General features: G+C 39.4%; 1 protein-coding gene and 1 long non-coding RNA gene across 2 annotated transcripts in view; both read right to left on the reverse strand.

Annotated features, from left to right (window-relative positions):
- LOC146991054 (uncharacterized) overlaps positions 1-12,720 on the reverse strand; it is a 607,823-nt gene that overhangs the window by 48,096 nt on the left and 547,007 nt on the right. The gene's annotated exons all lie outside the window — the stretch shown is intronic.
- The window catches only part of sorcs3a (sortilin related VPS10 domain containing receptor 3a), a 272,255-nt gene continuing 261,801 nt past the window's right edge, over positions 2,267-12,720 (reverse strand). The window contains exons 23-27 of the mRNA XM_085792439.1: positions 9,764-9,895; positions 9,562-9,661; positions 6,358-6,463; positions 5,338-5,498; positions 2,267-2,992 (exon numbers count right to left, since the gene is read on the reverse strand). Coding sequence (XP_085648565.1) covers positions 2,934-2,992; positions 5,338-5,498; positions 6,358-6,463; positions 9,562-9,661; positions 9,764-9,895 — 558 coding nt within the window. The 3' untranslated portion in view covers positions 2,267-2,933. The remainder of the gene's footprint in view (positions 2,993-5,337; positions 5,499-6,357; positions 6,464-9,561; positions 9,662-9,763; positions 9,896-12,720) is intronic.

The raw sequence follows: 12,720 nt of genomic DNA on the forward strand, positions 1-12,720 counted from the left end.
AGCCGGCAACAGCAGATACAAAGCACACTCTGGTTCTAGTCATCATACATTCTTCGCAGTTTCAAAGGGTCCATGAGTAAAAAAAAATATAAAGAAAATAAAAAATTCAACCAAATAATAGTAAGAGATGTGAACTGCACAAAATTTTATATTTTTCTGTTTCTCCTATTCCTATTTTGATAAGAGTCAGAACAAAGTGACACCATCAAAGCTCCCACTCATACACAATCCAGCCAAGCAAACAACGCTTTGCTTATGACATGTGTTGAATAGAACAAAGCTTAAGAACAATCTCTGTTCAGTGTGTGTTCTGTCTGCAGCAACAAGGCTCTGCCCGGCTGTTTTGGTCTGAGATGAAAGCGCTTGGTTCGAGGTAATGCATACGTGATGTGACAGCCTTGCCTCTATGTGCACTATTCACTTGACCCTCCTGCATCTCCAGCAACTGTTTAACTACTGTAGAACCGAGCATTGTGGGTAAAAGCTCTGCGTATAGGGCGCGCTCTGCTCAGCTGTTTAGCCGTATATACACCGGAAGGCCGGCACGTGTCGACCCGAGGCCACTTCCACCTTGTAGGACTAGAGGACGCAGCACTGGTGGTGGAGAGCTGCATGCTGGGAGGACACAAGTCCCTCGTTTTAACCTGAGGTCAAATGAGTGAGCTGTGTTGTAGAAGGAGCCTGGTGGCACTAGGGAGAGTGGCCTCAGGCTAGAAGCCCAGCTCAGTTGTGTTTTATCTGCTCTCCTTGTACAATGTGACATGTTTACATAAGTCAAAACTGTTCCATTTGGTGTTTTTTATATAATTGATGACAGTATTCTGGTTTTGTCACATGAATAAAACATGTTTGGGAGACTATTTTAGCGGAACCTCAAGCAGAGGATCAAATAATACACACAGAACTTAAAGGCTTCATCCCAAATTGCCATTACATCCATTTATGAACAAAATAATGATGTAATAATTCAATTGGATGAAAAGATTTTGTGATATTCTGTATGTAGTTGAGTTGAAACACGAGTGGTGATGTATCTTCTAAAATACCAATATGATATAAATCTGCTTAAACTTGGATTCAATAGTTTGAGGATCAACTCTCAGCATTAACAAGTAAAACTACATTTATAAATAACTGAAGGATTCTATTTAGATCACCTTGAAAAGCCAGGGGGGGCAAAGGATCACAGACTGATTAAATGAAATGCTTTTATGAATCTGGAACATTAAGCCACATGTTGCTTAATTCATAAATATTAGATTGATAAGCTTACAATATTGATGCACTATGCAAACAAGTTTCTGAAAGGTGAGACACCAGATGTTGTTTCAGGAGAGAGGAGTCGCCGCTCTGGATTTGTCAAACTACAACACAATCCTAAAGTACAGTCACAGTCTTTGGCTCAGGACCAGCACTGGTCTGTAGAGCGCACATCCTTCAGAGACTAAAGACTATTTGGCTTGTTGTCAATTGACTCTTTTAATTGATATGAATTAGCTACAGCAGATGTAATCTGCAGCCACTGACATTTTCCATTTGTGCTCCTGATAGTGATTTCCAATGCCTTAAAAATGAGAAGTCTACTCCTATTGCTATAGCAACTAGTATGTCAGCATGGTAACATTTGCTAATTAGCACTATGCATTTACAGCCAAAGCAGAAAATTTGACCTGATGATGAAACAACTGGGGACAGTCAGAGTCTTTACATTTCATCCCAAAGACATCAAAGGTCAGGATCAACTTTGTGGACATCTCAGTTATGAACACTGATTTCAACCTCATGGTAGCATTAAAAGTAAAAGTCAGGGTTTATCAAAAGCAGAAGGATTCATCCTATGGATACTGCGAATGTCAAGATTCATCCAATACATGTTGAGATTTGATCACTGGTAGCCACAACCTGAAGGAACATCGTTGTAATTCAGCGTTTGTTCTGAGACCACGACCGTCGAGTCAAAGGCAAAAGCAGTGATGATGATCACGTTTGGTTCAGACAGTTTAAAGACTCCCATGAGGCTTTAAAAAATGTTCCAATATCTACTGTATATGTTTGATGAAAATAGAAATAGAAACACACTGAACATGATCATGTTTGTGTTGATCCTCTTCATTTCATTTCCAGGTAATGGGTGGAAGTTAAATCTGTAATACGCCAATATACAGTTCTGGTGCATTAACCTGATTAACAGATAAATGCTGTCTTCAAGGTAAATATCACACCCCAGTGTAAATAAAGAAAATGAGAGCAGAACAGAAGTCTCAGCAAAATCGATTAGGGTCTTTTGATGAATGATTAGAAAATTACTATTTACAACATTTGCCTATCTACAACACAGAAATCGTGTCCTCAGTAACTACATGCACAAGTCAAGGACCTTAGCGAAACAAAGTTGATTTCTTTAAGTAATGTTTGACTTTTAAACACACTTTCAAAAAACAGACCATTGTGAGATCTTCTGTCATTGCCATGGTACTCAGACTACGAGCATGTAGAAAGTAATAATATATACATTGAACAGAACAGATGATGATATTGTACATTTCAATAATATTCCCTGTTTGATTGAAGACTCAGACAGTATAGTCTATATATAGGCAGAAATGATTTTCAAAGCAAACTCTTTAGGAAATTTACATAACTCTTCATAGGTTTTCGACGAAAGATATTTCACTCTGTAAATGAATGTTGTTATGTAGCTTATACATCCACAAAACTGAGTAAGTTTTGCCAGTAATTACAATAATCTCATTGAGTAAGTTGACATTTAGTGCATGGATGTTGTTGAACGAGACATCCATGCAAGTCTGTATAAATGAGGTCCCTTAGAAAACTATTAACATCAGTTGTGTTGAGAATTACAAAACAGAAAAAGAGAACCCCCAACATTGTAACACTTTGCTCTGTACAGAAACTTGTTGCCTTATCCAGCTTCACACACTAGTACAGTTTGGAATCTCCCTTGTGCTCTCGCATGCGTTTCCAACTCCCCCTAAGAGAAAAAAGAAGAAACACAAGCACTGTTAGTTAAAGGCCTGTAAAACAAAAAAATGTCTTTGATATTGACACAGTGTTAATTACTAAGGTTCCAACATGCTAATCAAAGGCTGTGGAGCTGTGAAATATCACTGAGAGTAGAAAGTGAACCATTCTGAAAATGTGTCTTCTTCTGTTATGATACCTTTGAATTTAATGAAGAGGCATATAATTATTACACTTGTTATTTTCACAGCTAATTTTGGTTTTTAAATTTTGTCTTTATTGGAGTTAATAATGTACAAAACAGAAAGACTTCTGACAGGATTCCTACATGATATTATTAGGGGTAGCTTGGACACTTCAAATCTGTCCTGCTGTGGGAGTTGAACTTTAGAGAAGGGGTCTGAGTCACATTATGGAAAGCATCATATTTTAGAGGTTCTGCAGAGATCAGGGAGTAAATATCTGAATATCTTTGTCTCTTTTGCACAAGCATTGATTATTATTATTATTTATTTTAGATATGCTTCTAGTGCCTCCAGCTGTTTTCTGGCTAATCATCAGAGGAAAATATTATTAACTGTAATTTTGACATGTGTTTGGCTTGAAAAACAAACAAATAAATATAAAACACAATGAATAATGGATTATCAAGAAGTCGAATGATTTTCTGTTGCCCTAAGAGAGTTCTCTTGTGAGCAATCAAAGGTTCTGTTTACAATTCTTCCTGTGCAGTTTGTGCGTTCTGTGTTGGCACAGACGTTCTGCTACAAACCCTCGATCAGTGGAACAGTGTGAAACCAGACAGCAACATGTATCACACTCATAAAAATATCATCCCTTACCATTTCACTGATGGAAATAAAGGAAATGTGCCATTGTCGACCTAAGATGGTGAGATAATTCATTCTGCGCTCTCAGATCCTCTTCTAATGCTGCTATATTTAAATCTTGTCTTTTTTCCGTTTGTATGTGGGCACATAAAGGCTGAAGTACAGAACTGTTTCTATTCTGGTTTTCCACTGTGTTTTGCAAATGTATAATAATTAAGCAAAACATCACAACCACAGCTAAGGGGCGTTCTTCGGCCCGACACAAAGCATGTAGTTTTTATCAGAAATACATATTATCTAATAAAATAGCCCCACTATAAAAAAAAATAGTCCCACCCCTCATGGATACATGACAACAAATTTCCATTCATACTTCCCTGACGCAGAGTGATATGCTGTGATAAATCTTTAGAATAGTAGCTGTGGTATACACTCATTATATCTAGTTAACAACCAATCAGATTACAGGATTTCACCTTTCTGTTATATAATGATTATTTTACATTACATTAAAGTGGAGTCATTCTATCATCTCAGTGCAGCACCTTGTTTAGCAGTTGTGATTATTTTGTCTTAGAGAGTATCAGTCTCGACCTCCTTCACCAACCAATCAAGTCAAGTTGCAACATGATTTCATTACATGCTCAGTCAGCTTTGTGGAGGAAAACAGGTTTTATGCAAATGATAATGACATCCATGCAAGTCTGTATAAATACATTTGTATAAATAAATTTCACACTAATGATGGACACTCAGATGAACAAAACAGAATCCTCATGGCTTTGATGCGCCACATGTGTTTCCCGGTCTTGACAGCTCGGAATTTCAATATCTGGTCAGAATCAGTTTGCTCTCTAAAAGTGTGAAACTACGGGAGCTTTGTCTATTCTGAAAACCATCACAGAGGTGAATGGACCCGAGACTTGCGGAGGCCACACTGGATTTGAGCTGATTCCGACTGGCACTGCTGTGTCAAGTAAGGTGAGAGGAAGCAGGACTCTGCTTCTATTTGCTTCTGAAAACCTGCTGCGTCTGTACTGGATTGAAATATTCTTTTTTAAATAAGTCATGTTGTGACCAAAGAGAAAAGTGATTAAGGCCAGTGCCACTGTGTTCCTGCTGGCCTATTCAATCCTTAGGCTGCATACTTAAATAATGTTGATTTAATTAATTATTCATTGTCCTCAGTACTGCAGGTCTTGCTATAATCTATTCGTGAATATGGTTAATGTCTCTACTCTGTGGCTCCAACTACTTTCCTCTTCTAGGAATAATTAAAACATGCCAAAAGGAGATCAAGTTGCCAATTCTCTATTTAAAACATAATTCTAATTCAATAGTATGCCAACAGTGTGCCTGGAGCTGAATCTGCACGCATTAATTCTGTGCATTAGCAGGACGAGTTTTATCTCCATCACAAAGAAACAAATCCTGTCTTTGATCAGGAAACTAGAATCTCTTTCATGAAACTGTCTCTGCACTTGACAGAAATATCATCAGGGAAACATTTTGCATCCATACGTACTTTTGACCCTGGAATCCAGTTCCTTTTCCATGAGTTCCTTGGATGTGGAGAACTCACTCAGAGTGATTTTAGGCGTGCTGTCGCCCTGGCCCACTGAGCCGATCATCTCCTGCTCCTTCTCCTGATTCACCTCAGCATATATGTTGATCCAAGGTATTTTTCTGAAGATTTGAAAAAAGAGCAGTGTCAGAAAACCATCTTGTGTTTCTAGCAACATTTTAAAGGAATAACATATTTATAATATATTGATTCTTTCTTACAGTGAAGGCAAAATGTCAGTCACTTTAACATGACAAATTGTTAAAAACTCCCTTAAATATTTAACTGGGAACCTCAAAGAAAATCGTCCTGTAGCTTTGTGCCGATAAGCTCTTTCAAAGTTGCGGTGACAATAATCATACTTCACTAACTAATTTATAGGCAAATTACAGTAGCATTGGTATCTTTTCCCATCTACATTTACAACATCCAATATACAGTACATCTTTATTTAGTCACTAACCAATTTATTTCCAATTACTATTCATTTTGGTTATTAATTGCTCTGTTTTGTCAACTGTGAGACTTCTTGAAAAATGCATCCTCTTTAGACTAATGGGAAAAATTTCATATCCATAATTAATGACAGCTTTTCCATTTCCCTCCGACTTTTCAAGAGAATCATTTTGAGTATGAATAATTTATTCTGCAAATAACAGCCAAGGCACGGCACCCGCATATTAAACCATTTAATGGTCCTTTTCTCTGCATTTTATCACCGATTAGTATGTGTGTGTGTGTGTGTGTGTGCATGTGTATGTGAGAGAGAGTGCCTCATGCCTTGCAGTACTGGAAGTATGTCTACAACGTCTAGTGGGACTTGTCAAATCAGGTTTCCAAACATAACTGTAATTGATTGGTCCAGACTGTGGCCAATCTGGCATCATCAATAATGGAGGATATTGTAATAGATACTGTATATGGTTCTATATGAGTGTGCTGCATGTGCAGCAGGTGCAAGTAACCACAAAGTTGTAGTGCCTCTTGAATTTGTAGATAAGGAACACCGCCAGGCCCAGGAACACCACCGATAGGAGCATCAGCATGGCCGAGCTGCTGTGTCGAGGGTTGGAGTCCACCAAGGGTGCTGTGGGAGTGGGAGAGAGGAGGGGGATTGCTGCAGCTGTTACATGTTCTTTAAAGGAGGAAAAAAACACAACTAAAATTGATGCAGGCAAACCGGAGTTACACCATGGCTAGATGGCGCTAGCGATAGCAACAACGCTAACCTATGGGGGCAATTTTTTCAACCACAACAAACACTCAACAAACAATCAATTATCTATGGTACATGACTGCAATCCTTAGAGACACCACTGAACTCATATAGTGTACAGTATAAACAGTATAAACTTTGTGTTTTTGCATGTAATCACTCACCTCAGATAGCCGAACTCTGAAACATCCTGGAAAGACATTACTATTCGATCGCAGAGCGTCTGCTCTCCTCGCCACAGAAACAAACACTTTTTCCTTGTTGTGATGAGTTCTTTACAAAAATAAATGATCAGAGATATTTTGGACATTACCACTGCACCGCTCCACCGTTTATTTTTGTAAAGAAATCATCACAACAAGAAAAAGTGTTTGTTTCTGTGGCGGGGAGAAGGCGCTCGGCTATCTGAGGTAAGTGACTACATGCAAAAACACAAAGTTTATACTGTAAATAGGGACACAGGGACTGAACTCATATAATGTACAGTGTACACTATATGAGTTCAGTGGTGTGTCATAAGGATTCCAGTCATGTACCATAGATATATGATTGTTTTCTGAGTGTTTGTTGTGGTTGAAAGAATTGCCCCCATAGGTTAGCGTTGTCGCTATCCCTAGTGGTGTCTAGCCATGGTGTAACTCCGGTTTTCCTGCATCAATTTTAGTCGTGTTTTTTGCTCCCCCCAACACTGGGTGACCATCATGAAAACGATTTAGGGGTCAAAAATGACCGGAATTCTCCTTTAACATTCTTGTCTATTCGTGTGTGTTTTGTTCAATGACAAATTTACATCCACCAACATAAAAAAGAATGCCATTTAAATAAATGCTGCACATGAACAGATGTAAAGGAACATCCACTGTCCCAACATAACAAATACAGTGGGTGAAGCGCGTGTGTTAGAATTTGGCTAAATCTGGTACAATTGCATAAGAATCATGTAACTCAAAGTGCACTGCCCTTTATAATAAATGAAACATGCAAAGTGAAGCTGGAGGAACCCCCTGGTGTAACTGTGTATGTGTCAGCTGTAGGTGGTTATAATGATCCTTAAATATTGTGAGCAGCATCAAAGTAAAGTGAGAGATTTCCAGTATTACAAATACATGACTTTGATCTGATACATTTACATCATAGTGCTGTTTCTTATGTATTTTTTTTCTCATGTGACAAATTAAAGGAAAATGCTGAATTTGAGAAGAAACATATTGAATGCAGATGCTTCCACATAGGTGCACTGCATGGTACAATTACAGTTAACATCCAGTCATGCTCTGTGAAAAGCATAATAAACGCTGAGCATGTCCAGTTGGTTCTGATTTAGCATAGATATAAATACTTATACTACTTAGTATTAATATGATTAACATCACAGTACATAGTTTTGCTCATTAAGTTAAATTAAATCCCTCTCATTATTATTAAGAGTGCATTGATGTCTGTCACTGATGGAAAGTCGCATTGCTGTTCCCTCTGTTGCTGTGCTGCTCCTGAGCCCTTCAGCCCACGGATGAAGGCATGCATGCAGCTGACCTTTCTCCAGCAGCTTGAAGGCTTTTTAGACCTTTTCGTGGGAGGTGAAATATGAAGAGGGATCCAACCGGGTACACCTCCAATGTCATTAGAGTGCAGCACACCACAGAACGTCACAGAGCCGTTAATACCTAGCACTTCAAGCTACAGACAACTTCTGGCTGTGTCTCCAGAGACCCATGTGTCTAATAAAACCAGCCAAGCAATGAGTACACTGCGAGATCTGTCCAGCAGTGGAAGCACAGGAGTTGCTGAGGACTACCAAAGCCTGAGCCTGTTAAAAAAAACATTTCCCAGAGCAGCCGGGCTTTTTACAATCAACGTGGCTCAATGAATCTAGCGTTGATTTGATACTTATAACAGCAATTTGTTATTATGCAGGAGTAGCTCTACATTTTTGAGGGTTGTGAATGTCATCCCACCTTCCCATTTCCTGCAGTTGAGAATGACTCCTACCCTTAGATTGCACAGTGTTCTTTCTCAAGGACTAAATAATCAACATAATTATACTCAGTGTAACACTCATTTTGTGGTTGGATGGCGGTAAAAGAAATAGAACAGATGTTCAGTTTTTGATGGCAGGCATAAAAGATCCCTCGTCTCAAGGAGATCCACTTATAATCAAACCCCTCCCATATTCCCCTGTGTTCCTTTGCCTGGATGGCAGCAGAATTACAGGAATTTTAAATGTTGAACCAAAGAAGAAATTCTTGTTATCAAACACTGTTATGACAGTTTGCTTCAAAATGGAAACAAAGAAATGCAAGGGGATAATTAAAGGTGCATTGTGTAGGAATTACTCCCATCTAGCGTTGCGGTTGTATATCGCAAGCAACTCAATCGTATTTTTCATGCTGCATTCACCTGAAATTGGGCAGACGGCAGACAGAGGACAGCCACTGCAGTAACGACATAAACAAGCCTCTATGTAAACAAGTGGTCTGTCAGCACGAGGCTAAACAATACATGTGACAATATGTTGTCATGGCGATGTCGTATTGTTTACCTGACCCACGTTTTACCGGCTTTCTCTGGACTTCTGTGACTAAAATGACATCTGGTTTGTTACCGACGGCCGTCTGCCTGACTGCAGGTGAATGCAGCATCAGTGTAACGCACAGACACCACCTCGACCTGAGCCGACAGCTCCGGTGTCTCCGCTGAGTTTCCGTGGTTTCCTACCGTCACGCTGCCACTGAACGTAAAAACATGGCGACACAACATGGCAACCAGCACCGAGCTTACCCGCTCCATGTAGATATGAATGATATGAACGGCTAATTCAGAGCTGAAAGGAACACTTCAGTTTGATTACTGATTTATGAAAAACATACTTTTGAACCAAATAATACATTTTTTATGAATAGATAACAGGAGAAGTTACACAATGTCCCTTTAAGCAAGTTATTTTATGGTTGATAACAAAAGATTCTTACCCAGTGTTAACTGAGTGTTGTATACAATGACCCTGACACCAGGCTTCAGCTCGAACTCCACCAGATTTTGGTTTAGTGCACTCACAATGACATCAGACACCTGTAAAACAGTTACAACAAGGTGTTTAGCAGGAGGAATAATTCTGTTTGATAAGATTTCATTTTCATTTGTGAGAGAGAATCTTTTCATAGGCCCCCTAACCTGCTCAAGCTCCTCCTCACTCTTTTTCTTGCCCTCTGATTGGTTCTTGTGAGGTAACAAGAAGAGCTCAGCTGCTGTTGGAACTCCTGGAAACACAGCTACTAGGAACCGCTCCTCCGGGAAGTCAGACACCTGCAGCAAGACAGAAATATAGGCTTCTTCAGTTAGCTCATTGTGACAGGTGATTGTTACATAGCTTCAAATTAAAAACACGTACCCATAAAGTCATAGTAACAAGTTAAGTCAGAACATCATAACTCAAGGCCGTAACCATGGAGTCAACATTAGGGGGGGCCAAATCTCTCTCTTATGTCCCCCCCAATGTTTATGGTAATTACGGCCTTGTCATAACCTGTGGATCATTGTAAAAGATTTTCATGTTTTCCTTGATCACAGCAGGTCCATGATCTATATTAATACTGCAAAAATATCAAAGGCTGTCAGTCCATAGAGTAATACACACAGCCCGGATTGAGAAAGTGAACCTTAAAACCAGCTGTCAGGACTTTTGTAACTTTTTGATGTCACAGCAAAGCAGTCACATAGTTGCACTTACGCAAAAAAGAGACACAGCAATCGTGACTATCTTCTAAGAGAAACTAGAGTAGAAACAGATGTGATGGACACAGTTGATGTTCCATTGAGAAGAGCATGTGAGTATAGTCTGACTGTCTGAACCAGCTCACAGGCTGCAGATCAGACACACTACAGTCAGGCAAGGCTCAACGCTTTTATCCATAGCACATTTCATTTCAAGTGTAATCAGTACGCTTTAATTTCAAACACACGTCCACAGCAGATCTTGACATGTCAGTATAACACTTCTTGAGAAGTTACTTTTTAGTCCTAAGAGAGCTTGATTATGTACTCAAACTCTCACTCAGGATATAATTGGCTGTGAGTCCCTGATGCTGACTGGATTTATATACATTCAGCCCTCAAGGTAGAAAAGCAGCATCTCCATCTTCAATACTTTGATGCATTTCAGTTCAGGCCATTCATTTATCATTTTTAGGAGCAAGGCCATTAAACCTTCAGTGTCACAATAAGAATAGAGCACAAAGGCCTTTGGGTGTTGTTGTACCTGGAAATAAATAACTTATGTTGCTGATAATGACACACATGACTCAGAAAAAACATTTCTCAATATAAATGAAATATATTTTTTTAATGTATCAGTTTCATAATCTATAATTATTGGTTAATTAATTGTTAACATATTTTCATTTACTGTCGACAGTGGAGAGGTAAGTAAGTCAAGTAAAATTAATTCATATAGGACCTTATACTGACTTAATAATAATACAGAAGCACAAGAAGAGACCTAAGGACACGGAATCAAGAACAACATCTAAACTCCTGAAGCACATAGGAGTTAATCAATCTGAGGAATTCTGCTTTCAGGGGCGATAATTAGTGTTTCTGTCTTATCAGTTCAGCTGCAAGTATTTGTCACTTAACCACTGTTTGATGTTGGTCAAGCAGTTAATTATTTAATTAATAGCCTGTAAACCAAGTGTTCTTGTTCGTTTAGCTCAGACAAAATAAGGTTTTCTTTTTTACCTTTGTCTGTGATAAACAAACAAGAACACTTGATAATCCCAAAGGCATAGTTTCAGTTTAGTTTGTTAACAATGATATTATGGTCAACAGTAAAGGGCCTTTCACACCGAACGCGGTATGCGCTGCGCCCACCGCGAGGTACAGCGCAGACAGGCGCAGAGCAGGGCGGCAGCGCGTACACATATGGCGCGAGTTGCTGAGCAACCAAACAAACAAGACAGGATTTGGGGGGGTATATGCAAAGATATGTTCGCCAGGAGCTACAAAACGACCGCTTCCAGGTGAACTTTAGCGTCAGGCTGAGCAGGGAGCAGTTTAACAGCCTGTTAGAGAGAGTTGGTCTGATCCTCAGGAGGATGACAACTCACTTCATGCATCCCGTCACTTTAACTGAACGTCTGGTCGTTTGTTTTCTCTCTGCAAGCGGCTGATTTTTTTTCAGACTCCACTACATCCTCTCCTATTGGACGCGCCGAGATGTCGTCACAGCGCGCTGTGCCCAGATTAAACATTTTTTAATACGGGCGCAGCGCGCCGCCGCGGCATGCGCCCACCTCGCGTGCCGCTCAGCTCGGCGCAGAGCCATTCGCCAGTGCGCCGCGGTAGCACATACACAATGAATGGGTTTGCTGCCGCCTTCCGCCGCCTGCCGCTTTCGGTGTGAAAGGCCCTTAACAGCAGATGATAGATCCAACAAAACTGAAACTGCCTCCTTAGAATCAGCTGACATCATAGTAGAGACTTGATATGGTTTGTGTGGAATGCTGTTGACCAAATCCTGTCAAACAAATTGAAGTTGCTGCCATTTTTATTTCAAAAAATTAAAAACTTTGAAAATTCCTACCAAACCAACTGTATGTGCTACAGTTTTGCAACTTTCACCGAAATGTATACTTTAATACTGCTACACTGCATCTTCAGACCATCCCCGGCTTTTTGATACTTGAAAAATTGAGCCTACAGTGCAGTGCTGAAAAAAAGACAATGTTTTAGAGTCATGGTTGATGAAGTTTGCCAAATTCCAGAATTTTATCTCAAAAACTAAATTTTTGAGAACATTTTGAATTCTGCTCTCATGGGAACAATTGGAGTCAATGTAAGAGTGGCATTTTTAAACATAATTTTCTCTTATGAAGCAAAATCCTTATTGTTTGTTGTTTGTTATTGTTGTCAAGATGCAGTTTATGTATTATTAGATTTTTGTCTTGTTAACATAATTTGAGTCTATTTGATTCACATTTATAACCCAGACACGGCATTTGATTTTCCCATGCATCTTGGACTTCCAGAGCAGCTACAATGTAGGAATAGTGGTTACCTCAGTCATGGTTGATGACAGAAAGAAATGGAGGGAATAATAATTTTATTTTCTATATGGTAGTAAGCCCTTCCTC

Source organism: Trachurus japonicus, chromosome 1 (genome assembly GCF_045865225.1).
Source record: "Trachurus japonicus isolate A0001 chromosome 1, Traja_1.0".
NCBI classification, from domain to species: domain Eukaryota; kingdom Metazoa; phylum Chordata; class Actinopteri; order Carangiformes; family Carangidae; genus Trachurus; species Trachurus japonicus.